This window comes from Elephantulus edwardii, unplaced genomic scaffold (assembly GCF_000299155.1).
Source record: "Elephantulus edwardii isolate Elephantulus edwardi_28Jun2011 unplaced genomic scaffold, EleEdw1.0 scaffold00006, whole genome shotgun sequence".
Lineage (NCBI taxonomy): Eukaryota > Metazoa > Chordata > Mammalia > Macroscelidea > Macroscelididae > Elephantulus > Elephantulus edwardii.
In genome coordinates this window covers 11,001,168-11,016,859 of record NW_006399756.1, presented here as the reverse complement: position 1 = coordinate 11,016,859, position 15,692 = coordinate 11,001,168, and the positions used below count along the sequence as shown (strand labels likewise).

At 43.3% G+C, this 15,692-nt stretch overlaps 1 protein-coding gene across 1 annotated transcript in view; it reads left to right on the top strand.

The window, feature by feature from the left end:
* SEC23IP (SEC23 interacting protein) overlaps positions 1 to 15,692 on the top strand; it is a 35,274-nt gene that overhangs the window by 538 nt on the left and 19,044 nt on the right. The window contains exons 2-7 of the mRNA XM_006879894.1: positions 4,608 to 5,140; positions 6,526 to 6,748; positions 7,847 to 8,040; positions 10,332 to 10,421; positions 12,585 to 12,705; positions 14,692 to 14,781. Of these exons, the coding sequence (XP_006879956.1) occupies positions 4,608 to 5,140; positions 6,526 to 6,748; positions 7,847 to 8,040; positions 10,332 to 10,421; positions 12,585 to 12,705; positions 14,692 to 14,781 (1,251 nt within the window). The remainder of the gene's footprint in view (positions 1 to 4,607; positions 5,141 to 6,525; positions 6,749 to 7,846; positions 8,041 to 10,331; positions 10,422 to 12,584; positions 12,706 to 14,691; positions 14,782 to 15,692) is intronic.

The window sequence follows — 15,692 nt, the reverse complement described above, 5'->3', positions numbered from 1 at the left end:
CCATTACGACTCGAGGCGGCCCTGTAGGACAGAGTAGACCCGCCCCACACGGTTCCCACCCCTGTTAGTCCGGACGGAGGCCACCCCACGCCCATCTCTCGGACGTGGCCGGTGGCTTGGAACCGCCCACTTTTCTGTTCTTCATCCCTCGAGAGCTCAACCTTGGCTCACCAGGGCCCCTACAAGAGAGGCCTTAAAAAACAAAAACACAGCCGCCCACCGCCATCCAGTCGGTTCTGACTCAGAGCGGACCCTCCTTGGGTTCCGAGGCTGTATATCGCAACGATAGGAGATTGCCCATCTTCCTCCTGGTGGATTCGAACTGCCAGAGAGATGTGCAGCCTTGGGGTTACTGGCGTAACTTGCTGTGGACGGCAGCAGAGCCTTTTCTTGAGAGAGACAGACGTAGGACATTTACAAAGATGTACAGAAGAATACATCCTTCGTCTTGGAAGACAATGTATCACTTCAAAGAAACATGTTTCTCCTCCTCTTAGACCCTCATCTCTGTATGTTTCCATAGCTCGCGGTTCCTATCTTTATGACAATGTACAGAGACTGCTTTTTATACAGTTCTTCAGCATAGCTAGCCCATAGTGTTCTTGGAGCACAGAATATCAGGATTCTAGCGCCGGCCTTGCTGGTGTGACCTCAAGCATGTCACTTGACCTCTCTGTGCTCCACTTTTTGTATAGGTGCAGTCAAGGCTATACTGAGAAACGAAATCATTTTTGGAAAGCACTGGCTTTCCTGGTGGACAGTGTTCTAGAAATAGTTTGTAAAGCACATCTCTCTGCCTCCACATTTGAACCACAAACATCTTGGGGTTTGCATCTGTGACTTAACCTTTGTATTTCTGGTGTTTTGCTCAGTGCCTAGCCATGTGGTGGTAGTGGTTAGGTGCTGGTGAGCTGACTCATAGTGACCCTCCGAACATTAGCCCTGGGCCCTGTCTGTCCTGTGCCATCCTCTGCCATAGACCCTCAGTAAATGTTGAGTGTACCAGTGAAGAGTTCGTTCTTGTTTGGAGGACCAGGAGGAAAGGTTTCATGGGGAAAAGAAAGGCATACTGGGGCCATCCCGGTGCTCTGGTCTCTGGTCTTCAAACATCAAGGTTCCACTTCTCCCTCCTGTGTTCATTTTCTTGATCTTATTGCCACTTTCTGCTTAATTTGCTCTGTTTGGATGTGAGCAGGGAGCCCTTGTCTTAATGTTTGGCTGCTAACAGAAGGTTGGTGATTTTAGCCCATGATCTACTCAGGAGGAAGTCAAGGGAATCTGCTCCTGCTTAGAGTGACCGCCTCGGAAACCCAGTGGGGCAGTTGTGGGGCCTGTAGGCTGACTATGTGTCAAAGTCGCCTTCTTGCCTGTGTGCTGCTTAGGGGGTAAGCGCCAGGAGAGCAGAGGCTTCACTTGTACACCTGTTGCCTACAGCAGTGCCCGGCGTGCTATCTGTTGATCATTTCTTCAGTCACTCTTTGTTGAACATGTGAAAAGGCAAGTCAGGAGTCTGTGTGCCAGCTTTGACAGTGTGTTGGCTTTCTGTCTCGGGGGAGGGACCATCGGAGCTGACACAGAGTGTCCTGGGAGGAGGCAGCAGAAGCCAGACGGTGCCTGAGGTTTCAGAGCATCTTCCTCCTTCTTAGTTCATGCCCATTTTCCTTGTTTTGCGGGTGTCACCATCTATTACTCCTAAGCATTTTCATTGTCAAGTATTTGGATTAGCTAACTGATTTTAAAACTCTTTTTTCTTAGAGGTGGAACTTATATTTTCTGTGAGGAAGTTTAGAACCAGCTTTTTTTTAGATCTAAAATTCTGATACAAGTCCCCCTCCACCCCCCTTTAAAAAGAATTCAGAGTTAGGAAGCCATCTAGAACATTTCCAGAGCTAAGAGAAGGCCCTGCCTCATTGGAAGCAATCGCTCATCAGTGAAAGAGATGCATAGGAAGCAGTTTCCTTCATTCAGCAGGCCTGGATCGAGCAGCTTCTTTTTATTGAGTCCTGTCATATTAGGGAAACAAAAGCGACAGCCCTGCCGTGTAGGGCTGCACAGTGTCCAGGCTTCCCTTGCTGTCGGAGATTATGTCTGGGAAACCTGTAAGTCAAAATGGCGTAAACTAAAGCAGCATAGCCATTCATTTATTTATATTGGAAAAGTTTTTCATTGCTCTCAGACCCCCAGAATAACCTGAAATCATATTACAAAAACCTAAAACTCGAAGTTGCTCTGTTATGCAGTGTCCTGGGCTGCACTGGCTGTGCTGAGAGGTTTAGTGTAGTTCCTGGGGAGGGTGTGTGCAGAGGTCACTCACTGCTTTGGATGTGTGTGTGCTGCCTCTTTAATGGCTGCTGGAAAACTTTTCACCTTTTTTATAGAAAAGCAAAATCCTCCTTGGGTTTCTTTTGGTTAGTGAGAACAGGTGCTAATGTACATCTTTTGTAAAGCAAAGTGTTGTAAAGTGAACTTTCAACAAGTGGGTGCAAACACACTTGGAAGGAAGTTGTCACAGAAAGTACACACACACATTGGCAGCCTGTGGTGGAAACCCTGGGCTCAGGCTGATGGGAAGAGGGCTGCCCTTAGCGGCATCCGTGGAAGAACTGATTCTGGAACTGAGTGTGAAAGGTGCTCAGAGATCAGGGAGATGGGCAGATTTGATAGGACCTGATGGTGGGTGGTCTGGGGCGAGGAGTGGAACATAAACACACTCATTGACTCTTTTGTCTCATAAACACATACACACACACTGCCCTTGAGTTGATCATAGATAGCTATCCTCAACAACAGGAGAAACTGCTCAATAGGATCTTTAAATCTTCCTGGGATTAGACTCTATACCTATTCCCTCTGCAGTGGCTGTTAGTGGATTTGAACTCTTGACCTTTGGTTAGCAGCTGAATACTTTTAACTTCTGCATTATGGGACTCCTCTCAAGGTACTCATAAAAAGTTGTGGTTAGATGTTTGGTGTATAATGTAAAATGGGCTGGATGTGAGGCTAGATGTTGAGATCAATATTTAACTTGTAATTGATGCTAATGAGAAAAGAGGTTTTTTTACTCCTGATCGATCTTTCTATAAAGGATAAGATAAGCCTGAGGTATTTTCCCCACATTTGTAATTGTCTGGAGGTAAAGTAAGAAGCAGCCTCCCAATGAGGTTCAAAGGACTAAAAGGGGAGGGGAGAATATGAAAGGAAAATGATACAGTCTGGGGGCTTGGGCAGACTGTAACATTTTTATTACAGAGAAGCAGCATAGAGAAACATTTTGAATGATGTTATTAGGTGACCCTCTGCATAGAGAAATATTTTGAATGGATGTTATTAGCGGTGGCAGTCCATTGCACAGGCCAGAATGCCCATCTTCGATCCACAGAGTAGGTGGTGGATTTGAACCGCAAGCATTTGGGATTGCATTGTAGATTCTTAACATTAGGCCCCCAGAGCTCCCTAACATTTTGAATAGTGAAGCATATCTTATTGCCTCAGTTAATGTGAAAGAAATACAGGAACAGCCATTCCACACATAAGCCAAAATCTCTGTCCTCCACCTGGGGAACTCCTGTAGAAGTCAGGAGCAGCTGGGAGCTTGCATAAAGGCATCCTTTACAGGTCTCCAAGGGTGGGGACCATGGAGTGCTGGTTTGCTGGACTTGAGTTTACCTTGCTGGTGGATGCCATGCGCCAGCACTGAGACTTAAGAGGGACAAGATGAGCAGGAAGGTGAACATTGTAACAGACAAGCGCTGGGAGACATTTAGGAAAGATGCAGAGAAGAATGAGCTGAAGAACTAAGTAAAAAAGGGCCAGTGTTATTACACACAACAGAGACACAAACTTAGTGAGGGAAAGTGAGGTCATGCGATCATGTAGACAGGAAGTTACGTTCATTTTATAACTTGAACTTGGAACATATGATAAGTAGTTCAGTGTTAATAATACCTGCAGTGAAGATCCAGCTAGGCAGAAATGGAGAGAACTCTGGGTTAGAAAACAGCGTTCCTAGTGATTTGACCTTCTCTGCTGACTGACTGACTGTAATATTGTGTGAGTTTTAGATTGGCAGTTAGTGGTTGACCCACTTTGCTTTGGGAATGCAAATACCACATGTTCACTTGTACAACAAGTGCTTTGTAGGTAATAGCTTGGCACACCCCTTCTGTTAACAGAGGAAATGTCTAGCTTGTTGTCATTACTGTGAAAATAAAATAAAAATAAAATTCTGTTTATTAGTAGTGGATTAACATTTGATTCATTTCTTACAAAAGTATTCAAGATAATATATAAATATAGTAGGAAGAGATTTTGTTTTTATTTTAAACTATTTATATAAATACTTTTTAAAAATAGGAGGAGCGGTGTCAACACATTTAGTGATTGGAAGGTGAGTTTATGAGTGAATTAAAATTTTCCTTCTTTTGTTTTTTCTTATCCATGTTTTCTAGATTTTACCCCTTCTGTCTCCCTTACCCCTAAAGTCATTAGTTTTTTCCCTCTGATGCAGAAATACAAGTTTGTAAAACTAGGAGCTGAAATTGCTAAGTCTGCCTCACATACCCACAGAAGTGTACACTTTGACCTGTGTCCTCTCTGTTCTGTTCCAGAGGATTCCACAGATGTTGGTGAGGAGGACAGCTTCCTTGGTCAGACGTCTGCTCATACGTCCACCCCACAGACATTCAGTTACTTCTCGCAGGCATCGAGCAGCACCGACCCCTTTGGGAGTATTGGGCAGTCACCGTTAACAACTGCAGCACCGTCGGCTGGACAGCCAGCGTTCTCTAAGCCACCTGCCGTGGTCCCTTTTACCACTGGACCCCAGGAAGTGCTGAATGCCTTCCCACCATCCATCTCCAAGGCTCAGTATGGTGCTCCGCCCCCCCCACAGATGGGAATGAATGCTTATCTGCCTTCTCAGCACTCCAGTCTCCCTCCTCCAAGTTTTGGGACCCCACCTCCAGGCGGACTGCAGCAAGGGAGCAATCCATATCGCCATACCCCTGCCAGCAGCCGGGTTAACCCGTACATCACACCGCCAGAGCTACAGCAGTGCCAGCCCCCCAGCCATCCCACCCCCCCTCCACCTTCAGGACCCCCTGTTCACATGTACCAGATGCCTCCCGGATCTCTGCCACCGGTACGCAGGCAGGCTTTTCTAGCATAATAATCCACCCCTACTAGTTCTTTCTCATGTCCGCCTGTGCTTTAAAAATGCCTGGTGTTCTGTCATCAGTATGGTAGCATTACTTACAGAGGATATTCTGTGTAAGTAACATTGCTTTTTCTTAAAGGTCGCTTCTCTGTAGTTTAGTTTTTGTTTTTTTTTAAATCGATAGATTTTACTTTTGAGAGCTGATTTAGGATTACAGAAGAATGGAGAGTAGAGAGGGCCTGTATTACCTCCCGCTGATAATTCCCCTCTCTTTAACATTTTGCATGGAATGAACATTTATTTAAATCGATAAAGGTGATCCACATCTTGGTTTTTATCACCTCTTTGTTGAAGTGCAGGAACCTTGATAATACAGTGCTCACGTGCTTGGCTGCCAGCAAAAAAGATTGGCAGTTCACATCCCCCAGCTGTTCTGGGGCAGAATGACGTGGCCATCTCCCTCTGTCAAGTGACAGTCTTGGAGACCCTATGGGACAGTGCTGCTTAGTCCTGCATGGTCACTGGGACTTGGAGTCCACTCTGCGGCAAGGGGGTTGGTTTATTTGAACTAACTGTGGAGTTAAACAACTAAGCTACGTGCTGGCATTTTTCTCTTCTATACTAATGTTCTCTAGGGACCTGTGAGAGTAGAAACAATTACTGTCTTAACGGACTGCTAGCGTTTCATGTTTTAATTAATTACACTGTTTATTCAAAACACTCAGTTAACAGGACTGAAATTTATTACCTCAGTACTTTCTTTTATTTGCATTTGTAGAGTTTGGATTTAGACAGCTTAAGTCTTAGAGGTGTGACAGGTACTTTTTTTCGCAATTAATTGTTCAACTGAATTCAAGACAGAAAACATCTGAATCAAAGAAGGAAAAAAATTAAAAAAAATAAAAGAACCTAGCCCATTGTCTTTAAGTCTCTTGATGTACATTGTTATAGCTAATTTTTTTGCTTATTTTAATTTTATCTTTAGGATAAATTCTTAAAGATGGGATGACTGTGTCAAAGTGTATATGCACATTTTAAAGGTTAAAGGAATTTTGGAACCAGATGCTCTGCCGGGGAAGGAGGGACACTCTCCTCCTGTACCAGTCAGATATGATTTGACGGTACACTCACACAAAAATAATAAAATTAAAAAAAAAAAGGAATTTTGGAGGATATAGATTGTCCGATACTGGTTTAGGTTACCGTCAGTGTGAGGAAGCCTCATTCTCTTTCTGTACTTTTTACAATTTTAATTGCTTGGAGCCTAGTTATTAAATAAAACTAAACCATTAAACAGAAATAAAAATGACTCCTTTGGTCACTTTGGGTCAGAAGCAGATGCTGAGCTGTTCACTGTTTGTCCCTTCCAGATGCCTCCCTCAGGGCAGCCAGCCCTGCCCTCGCCATCACAGCAGCAGGTCCTGGCCAGACCGCCAGTCCCCTTGGTGCAGGCGCCACCTCCTTTCCTTCTTCAAAACCAGTATGAACCTGTTCAGCCGCACTGGTTTTACTGCAAGGAAGTAGAACACAGACAACTGTGGACGCCTTTCAGTGCATATGACTCTTTGAATCTTGAGGAAATCTATAATTCAGGTATGTACTGATTGTACAGGGAGCTCAGGTGGTCTAGTGGACTGCCAACCCAAAGGTGGGTGGTTCGCATACATCAGCTGCTCCACAGGAGAAAAACCAACAATCTCCTGACATGATTCACGGCCTCGGAAAGCCTGCTAGGGGGTTAGCCATGAGTTGGCGCTGACTTATTTTTTTTTAATGGATAATTTAATGAAAATTTGCAGGAAACTTGGATTTCCATCCATTCATTATTGCATGATATCCTCCTTACCCTTCTAGTTTGCTTTTCTCTTTAGAAAGATTCTTTTATTGTTGCGAAATTTCCCTACCTCTCCTCGCCAGTCTACTTTGCTATGCGCCTCTTATTCTGGACTCTTGTCATGCATATAATACCTAAGCATATATTTATTTTAGACAGTTTCCCGTCTCATCTATTTAAATGCGGTGTTCATTATATATCCCTTCTTTTCTTAGTTTCTCCACAGCTCCTTTGTCAGTCCTGTTTTGTAACAGTAGCATTATGCAATATTTGACCTTTTGTGACTGAGATATTTCAGCATAATGTCCTGCAAGGTCACCCATTTTTTATAATGTTTTATGAATTCCTTGTTTTTCAGTGCTGTGTAGTATTCCATTGTGTGAATATACCGCAGCTTCTCTATCCATTCATTTGTTGATGGGGCAGTGAGAACTTTTATCCGTACAACTCTTGCAGCTCAGCTCTTTATAGGTGCACTGATGACAGTTAGGACAGTTAGCTGTGCAGTTGCACCTTGCTTTATTTTACCCCTGGTTGTTGCTGTTAGGTGCCATCAAGTCTGCTAAGACTCATCATAGTGAACTTATCCTGTGCCATCCTCACCATTGCCAAAAGGCTCCAGCCCATTGTACTGTGCTAATCCATCCTGCTGAGTATCTTTATCGTTCTCTGACCTCATAAACTCTGATGCCTTTGAGAAAAGAGAGTCATCATTTTGAGCAGCATAGGTTAATTTGAAACATTTTAAAACACAGCTGAGTTTAGTCCTTTGTCTTCACCATCAGCTTGTCACTGTTTTCATTAGTTAGTATTTCTGCGTATGCTTTGTGGGGCTAAGATGGGACTTTGTACTCTAGTTCAGCCGGACCCTGAGAGTGTGGTTCTGGCGACGGACGGAGGACGCTACGACGTCTACCTCTATGACCGAGTGAGGAAGCCCGTGTACTGGGAAGAGGAGGCTGCCCAAGTGAGACGCTGCACGTGGTTCTACAAGGGGGACACAGACAGCAGATTTATTCCCTACACCGAGGAGTTCAGTGAGAAACTAGAGGTATGTGCTCATTATTCGTCTATGTGCTGCTCTAATAAAACATGACGTGCGGAGCTTAGTCTGCACTGAGTGGCGCTGTCTCTTTTGCGGAAGGCCTGTCTTGCGATTGGTCACATGGAAGATTGCTTAAAAAAAGCAATGTTGTCATTTGTGAAGGAGCCCTGGTGGGGTGGGCATTAAATGCTACCCTGCCAAGCAAAAGGTCAGTGGTTTGACCCCGTCAGCCGCTTCACAGGAGGAAGATGAGCCAATGTACTTGTGTAACGAGTGATAGCTTTGGAAACCTGATGGGGGTTGAGGTCTCACCGTGGCAGAAAGTTTGGTTTTGGTTACTTGGTAGAAAAAGAATAAAAGCTGTTGATAGAAAAAGAAGATATTATAATACTAACAAAACTATAACCCTGCTTGCTGAAACTGAGGAGGACCTGAAGCACTTGCTGCAGAAGGTCAAAGACTACAGCCTTCAATATGGATTGAGGCTCAATGTCAAGAAGACAAAGATTCTCACCACTGGGCCAGTTGACAGCATCAGGATGGATGGTGAAGAGATTGAGATTGTTCACAGCTTTAGTCTGCTTGGCTCCACAGTCAACACTCTTGGCACCAGCAGCCAGGACATGAAAAGACTTACTGGGATGGGAAAGTCTGCTGTTAGGGACCTCTCCAAAGTACTTGAAGAGCATTGGTGTCACTCTGGAGATAAAGGTGCACCTGATACAGACCATGAGAGTTGGGCAGTGATTAGGGTGGATAGGAGAATCGATGCCTTTGAGCTGTGGTGCTGGAGAAGAGTATTGAATGTTCCATGGACTGCTAAGAAAACAAACAGATTCATCTTGGAGGGGGTAAAACCAGGCTGCTCCTTAGAGGCAAGGATTCTGAAGCTTCGTCTGACATACTTTGGACATGTTGCAAGGAGGGACCAGTCCTTGAGAAGAATGCCATTCTTGGGAGGGTGGAGGGACAGTGTAGGAGAGAAAGACCCTTTATGAAGTAGATTGATTTAGTGACTCGGGTAATGGGGGTAGGTGTGTGGAGAGAGTAAGATTGGCACAGGATAGAGGAGGGTTTAAGGCTATTATACGTAGGGTTGCTATGAGTCTCAGGCGACTTGACGACACACAACAACACAATAACAAAACTACAGACTACATAGGAAAACAAGCCAAAAATGCCTGGATAAATGAGGATAATGCAGCTGCTGCTGTTAGTCTGATCCTGTGCAGCTAAATCCTTTAGAAGAACTCAGCCATTGTTTACCATTAAGTTAAACTGTTGTTTGAAGACGACTTCAGGAAGGTTTTGTCTTAAGATTTAATGTTCAAAGATATCACAGAACAGTAGTTTGGGGGATTCATCTGATTCTGTGTCCAGAAGTCTTCATTTTCACCGTTAGGATTTGTCTATAGAATCTTCTATCAAAATGTTCAGTAATGGTAGCTATGATTCTACCATGATAGCTGGATAGTGTGTGATCGGTTTTTTTAAAATTAGAAATATGTTGGGTTTTTTTTTTTAATTTTATTTTTTATTATTTTTTGTGCATGTACCGACAAATCAGATCTGACTGGTACAGGAGGAAATTGTCCCTCCTTCTCCGGCAGAGCATTTGGTGGATTAAAAGCGTGTACCTTTGGGAGAAATATGTTTAAAAATTTGAAAATCCAGGTGGAAAAGAGGGTCACATGGATGGGCTGATAGACAGGGATCATCATTGAATGATTCCCCAGGAGACACAGGAGGGTCAAATGCATGTCTGATGGAGAGGGGTCATCATCAAAGAAGGTTTCTTTGGTTGACAGATTTGTCAGGTACTCACCTGGTAATACAAAAGAAATGTTTTTGGCAGTGGGTGTGGTTCAGGTTCCCCTCACTCCGTGTTGAGCTTTTCTCTGGGAAATCCTCCCGTTTTTACCGACTGAGAAGCAGAAGCAGAGGAGTTTCTTGAGAGGAAGAGGACGAGGATTGGACAGTCCGACAAGGCTGTGGAGTCGGCAGTCGTGCATGGGAGCAGTGCTCATCAGGCGTCTCTCCTCACTAGTTGTGTGGTCTTGTGAAACTCTGTACTTAAACTCTCGGGGCCGCTGTAAAATGGAAGTAATATTGTTTAGGGGGGATGAAAAGTAATTCATTAATGAGGTAATGTATACAAAGTGATAAGCACACTATGATGACCAACTAGGAAATGAGAGTTGCTATGACTACTGTTTTTATCACCGCACTGTAATTTTCTTCCATACTTCTTAGAGTGATGGCTGTGTCATGGGATTTTACATTTCTGTTTTCTGTAGGCTGAATATAAAAAAGCTGTCACCACCAATCAGTGGCACCGCAGACTGGAGTTCCCCCGTGGAGAAACAATTGTTATGCACAATCCAAAGGTAGTGATGTAGTTGGCTAATTGTAATAATTACTTTCCTGGAGGTTTCTGTTAAATGTTCATTTTTGGTAGTTTTCACAGTGAGGCTATATTTGTAAAGAGATTTGCTTTTTAAAATAGTTTTCTGTGGTTCACATTGGTCATGGAAACCAAAACAGAGTTACATTTTTTTCCCCTCATGAAGTTTCTGTTTATTGGCAGCATATTAGCTGAGGCTTAGTATACATCATAGAAGTTGCCTAATACATTTTTGTATTTAATCAGCAATTGATTAGCTTTCTCTCTAAAGGGCCAGAGTAAATCCTTGAAGCTTTGTAGGCTGTTTAGTCTTTGTGGCAGCTCTGCAGCTCTGCAGCTCTGCAGCTCTGCAGTTGTGGCTTGAAAGCAGCTATAAACTACATATAAATGAGCCTGACTGTTTTCTAATAAAACATTGTTAAAATAGGCAGAGGGCTAGATTTGGCCTGTGGACCAGAATTCACTTACCCGTGCCCTTGACGATGGCTTCTTTTAACCTTTCATGGAAAAAAGGGCATCGTTTCTCTTTTCATGTAGTCTCCATGAACTTTTCTCTCAAAAATACATTAATGATATTTTGATTCTTTTACTTACCCTTCTTTTTCTTTGCAAACTCCAGATTCCTCCTTGCAATACTACTACTGTGTCAGGGCCAAGTTTTAGGTGAAATGAGGGGTTCCAGTAGTGCTTGGCACACAGGAGTCTCTCAGAACACAGTGGGGTTTTGTTTTCCAGAAGAGTGTAATGAGAAACAAGAACCCTAGTCTATCTACAGCTGTAATCCTTACTGATACTAAAGTAAGAAGAGTTCATAATAAACAGTTTAGGTCAGTATTAAATAAAAAAGCTGCCTTGGCTATTCCTTCACCTTATTTTCTCTTTTTTGTGAAAACTAATCCTTGTTTTATTACATAAATACAGAAATTTTGCGTACAGTCATGCATGCATTCAGTCGTGTGTGTGTGTGTGGAGAGGGTATGGTGTAAGGTGCTGTTGAGGTGGCTCTGACTCAGCGACTCTGTGTACAACAGACCAGAAGCGTGTCTGATCATCTTCATCATCGCTGTCGTGCTTCAGCCATTGCTGCAGTCACTGCGTCAGTCTCTCTCATGGAGGGTCTTTGTCTCCCCCGTGGACGATCTAGTTGTCCAGGCGTGACGCCCCTTCTGAGGACTGGCCCTCATGAAAACATGCCCAAAGTATGGAAGACGGGTGGTAGCCATCCCTCCCTCAAAGGAGTACCCGGACTTTTCTTCCAACCCAGATTTTGTTTGTTCTTTGACATGCCACGGTGGAGTCCATATTTTTCACCAGCACCATAATTCAGAGGCATCACAGTCTTTCTTAATCATTGTCTAACTTTATATTATTTTTTTTTTGTCTATCTATACTGTATACACACACACGTACACATTTTTAAAAAAAATTCTATGACTGTGTGGCATAGGACTAAATTGAATATGTTTGTTTGTTGTTGTCATTTTATACTGTCGAATTGGAACTAACGCATAGCTGACCCCCCAGTGGGTTTTCCGAAGCAGTAAATTACACGGGAGGAGATTACCTGTCTTTCTCCTGTGGAGCAGCTGGCGGATTCAAGCTGCATGTCTTTGGGTTAGCAGTACAACTCCTTCTCACTGAGCCATCAGAGCTCCCCAAATTTAATGTGGTTGATTCAGTAGAATAGATACTGCTCCAGAAAGTGATGGAGAAATCAGTTACGTATTTACGTTGCATGTTTTTAGAAAGCAAAATCTCCTCCATTGCAGATAGCTTTTCCTGAATTTCTTATGTGTGAACCTGGATTTTTATGTTACATTAAAAAAAGTTTTTTAAAATTATTTTTGTTACATTTTTAAAATCAAGATTTATTTTTAAGATTTATTATTTTTTATATGTTGTCAAGTCATAACCGGCCCATAGCTGACCCTCTCGTGGGTTTTCAGAGGCAGTTACTTGCTCGGCGAGAGATTGCCCATCCTTCTCCTGAGGAGCAACTGGCGGGATTTGAACTGTGTGCCATCGGGATTGCAGTGCAACTTCTTACCATGCGGCCGCCAGAGCTCCCTTTTATTCTATCATGTTCTAGCATAAGCATCAGAAATACTGGCATTTGCCTGGTTAATTCTCCTATTATATCCTCAAGGTTATTGTCCAGTTCCAGCCTTCCTCAGTGCCTGATGAGTGGGGAACCACACAGGATGGACAGACAAGGCCTCGGGTCGTCAAACGTGGGATTGATGATAGCCTTGATGAAATTCCTGACGGTGGGTATGGTGTGACTAGAAGGCACGTTCGGTTTTCTATCATTTTAGCGCCATTTTGTAGCACGATGAAAACACAGTTACTAGAATTACCACAATGTGCAGAAATCAAGCTTTTGTACATCTTTCTTTCAAATTTTATCACTTTCACTTTTGTGTAGTAGTGATACACAAATCAGATAATACAGATTCTGAAATATATGAGTATATTTTGGAGAAGCACTTGTTGGTTAAAACTAGACTTTGGGTATTTCTTTCACACCTCAACTACTTTGTACTAATCTGGTACTTGACTCTGTGAGCTTACATGCTAATGGGCCAGACATAGGTGTTTTAGACTTTGTGGGCTGAACCAGCCTCTGTTATAGCGACTCAACTCTTCCATGTAGGGTGAAATCAGTTCTAAAGAGTATTTAAACAAATGAACACAGCCGTGTGCCATTAAACCTTTACCTAGGGACCGAGGAGGACCTGAAATGCTTGCTGCAGAAGGTCAAAGACAGCAGACTTCAGTATAGATGGAAGCTCAGCATCAAGAAAACAGAAGATTCTCACCACTGGGCAAATTGGCAGCATCATAATGGATGGTGAAGAGATTGAGATTGTTAACAGTTTTCGTTTGCTTGGTTCCATAGTCTACACTCTTGCTACCAGCAGCCAGGAAATCAAGAGACGAATTGCACTGCAAAAGTCAGCTGTCAGGGACCTCTCGAGAGTACTGAAGAGCAACAACGTCAGGCTGGAGACTAAGGTGCACCTGATCCAGGCCGTAGTCTTCGCAGTTGCATGCTATGCATCAGAGAGCTGGACAGTGACTAGGGATGATAGAGAATTGATGCCTTTGAGCTGTGGTGCTGGAGAAGTGTTGAATATACTATGGACTGCTAGGAGAAAAAAACAGGTTCTTCCTGGAGAGTCTAAAACCGGGCTGTTCCTTGGAGGCAAGAATTCTAAAGCTTCATCTGACATACTTTGGGAATGTCACAAAGAGGGACCAGTCCTTGGAGAGGAACATCGTGTTTGGGACGGTAGAGGGACAGTGCAAGAGGGGAAGACCCTTGATGAGATGGATCGATTCAGTGATTGGCGTAATGAGAATAGGTGTGTCGGAGACAGGGAGGTTGGCACAGGATAGAGCAGGATTTAGGGCTCTTGAGAAAGGGTCGCTATGAGTCACAAGTGACTTGACGGCACATAACAAGAACCATCCAAATTGTCAGCAGAATTTGACCCAGGAGCTATGCATAGTTTGCCAGTCTTCTCTAGGAAGTGGGGTTTTATTTCTCTAGTGCCATTTATGTTTCGACAGTTAGATATATTTATGTTTGTTTCATTGTCTTATGAAATTAAAGAATAAATAATAACTTAAAATTTGCCGTTGTTGAGTCAGTTTCAACTCATTAGTAACCCTTCATCCAGTTTCCGAGGCTGTGTATTGCTATAGGAGGAGAATGCCCAGTTTTCTTCCTCAGAGCCCTGGGTGATTTGAGCTGTTGGCTTTTGGGTTAATAGTGTAATTTGCTACAGACTACACCAGAGCTCCCCTCCAAAATAAACAGACAATTGGATTAGGAAATCTGAATGAAATAACCAAGTAGAGAAAAAGTCAGTAGATTTAGCTTAGTGATACTCATTTAAATGTATGAATCTTACAAAACAAAGGAAAAGGGCTTGGGGAAAAGATTGTAGAGCTTCTGATTGTCAGGTTGCTTCTTGATGTGGGGGCTTTGTGCCCTGGAGCCTCCAGAGGTAAGAATTTCTGGTCACCACTGATGGCCTCTGGGAACAGAACATTTCTTCCATGTCCTGATCTACTTTGTTGCTATTTTAGCTGGATTCTTCTCATTTTTTTGTGACGAGACTGAACATTGCTAGTCAGGAAGGGTCACAAAGTTCTTTTGCTCATGTGTGGATGACAGAAGGGTATCGAAGAGTATTACTGTTTAAAAATTCAGCTGATTTTCATCTGTGATTGCTTTGTCTCTGTAGGGGAGATGCCTCAGGTGGACCACTTAGTCTTCATGGTGCATGGCATTGGACCTGTGTGTGACTTGCGCTTCAGAAGCATGATTGAATGTGGTAAGTGTTAGTCCTCATGTTTTATTTCCTGGAGTCAGTGGAGAATGATAGAGGAGCTCTGAAATGTTCCTTTTTTAGAGTGGTTCTCAGCTGTTTGCTACATAATGAGATCGAGACTAGATCATAAGAGGCAGGTTTAACTTAGTGGGGAAAATGAATCTGGCATGATGTGCCTTACTGCAGTTGGTTCTAGACTCTGAAAACTTAGAAGGGATCTTGGAAACAAGCTGACCTTCCTGGCCGCAGGCCTCTTCCCGAGCACCTCCTCTCACCAGGCATACCTCTGTGTTGAATTGATTTAGAGCGAGTTTGGTTGTGAGACACTGCTTAATGGAGCTGTTGACTCTGCCTGGTTTAGTTAACGTTTTATGTTCATGTGGTAATAATTCATACGTTGGATGCTTGGTATATGCCATGTATGTAACCTTGCGTTGCTGTTTCATTTATCGATCATCGTGACCTTTCAGAGCTTGAACTCTTATCCCATCATCCCTGTGTAGGGAAGAGCTAGTGTCCTTGGGGGTCCTGGCTCTCCAGCATCCCAGGCAGTAAGTGTTAGACGGGTCCTCAGGCAGGTGGTTTGATACACTCTTGACCCCACAATGCCCTGCAGTCTCCTAGTAGTGGTGGCCACGGTAATGTCTTCAAGTCACCTATGCATCTTTCTTAAAATAATGAAAAGTTAAAAAAGAACTTCTAAAAGCTGGCTATATTTTTTGACAAAGTTTTTTATCTTCATTTTTTTCTTGGAAGTGAAAAAACACTGGCATGGTTGAGATAATTGGTAATCTCTCTTTTTTTCTATTTTTTTTTTAATTGGGAAAAACATATTGGGGGTACAAGGAGGTGAGGGTTGGGGGCAGAAGGGTGAGGATGGTCCAGGATGCAGTTGCAGAGCTGCACAGTTTGGT